Source organism: Penaeus monodon, chromosome 33, assembly GCF_015228065.2.
Source record: "Penaeus monodon isolate SGIC_2016 chromosome 33, NSTDA_Pmon_1, whole genome shotgun sequence".
Lineage (NCBI taxonomy): Eukaryota > Metazoa > Arthropoda > Malacostraca > Decapoda > Penaeidae > Penaeus > Penaeus monodon.
In genome coordinates this window covers 31182010-31182222 of record NC_051418.1, presented here as the reverse complement: position 1 = coordinate 31182222, position 213 = coordinate 31182010, and the positions used below count along the sequence as shown (strand labels likewise).

Below are 213 nucleotides of genomic sequence, written 5' to 3'. Positions count from 1 at the left end.
AAAAAAACAAATAAAATATATTAAAACACGTAAATCTCACCTGTAGCGCCATTAAGGTTCTGGAAGAGATTGCTCAGATGGTCGAGTCTTATGTTGTACTTGTCCCTGGTGGCGTCCTTAATGTAGGCGTGGGTTAGCAGCATCTGCAGCGACTTCTCCTCAGCCGCTGCCGACAGGACGCTGTAGAAGGATTCCGCCCGACCTACGATTCCT

At 47.4% G+C, this 213-nt stretch overlaps 1 protein-coding gene across 1 annotated transcript in view; it reads right to left on the bottom strand.

The window, feature by feature from the left end:
- LOC119594377 (procollagen-lysine,2-oxoglutarate 5-dioxygenase 1-like) overlaps nucleotides 1-213 on the bottom strand; it is a 46541-nt gene that overhangs the window by 8961 nt on the left and 37367 nt on the right. The window contains 1 exon segment of the mRNA XM_037943438.1: nucleotides 41-213. This exon segment is cut by the window's right edge and continues 3 nt beyond it. Within this exon segment, the coding sequence (XP_037799366.1) occupies nucleotides 41-213 (173 nt within the window).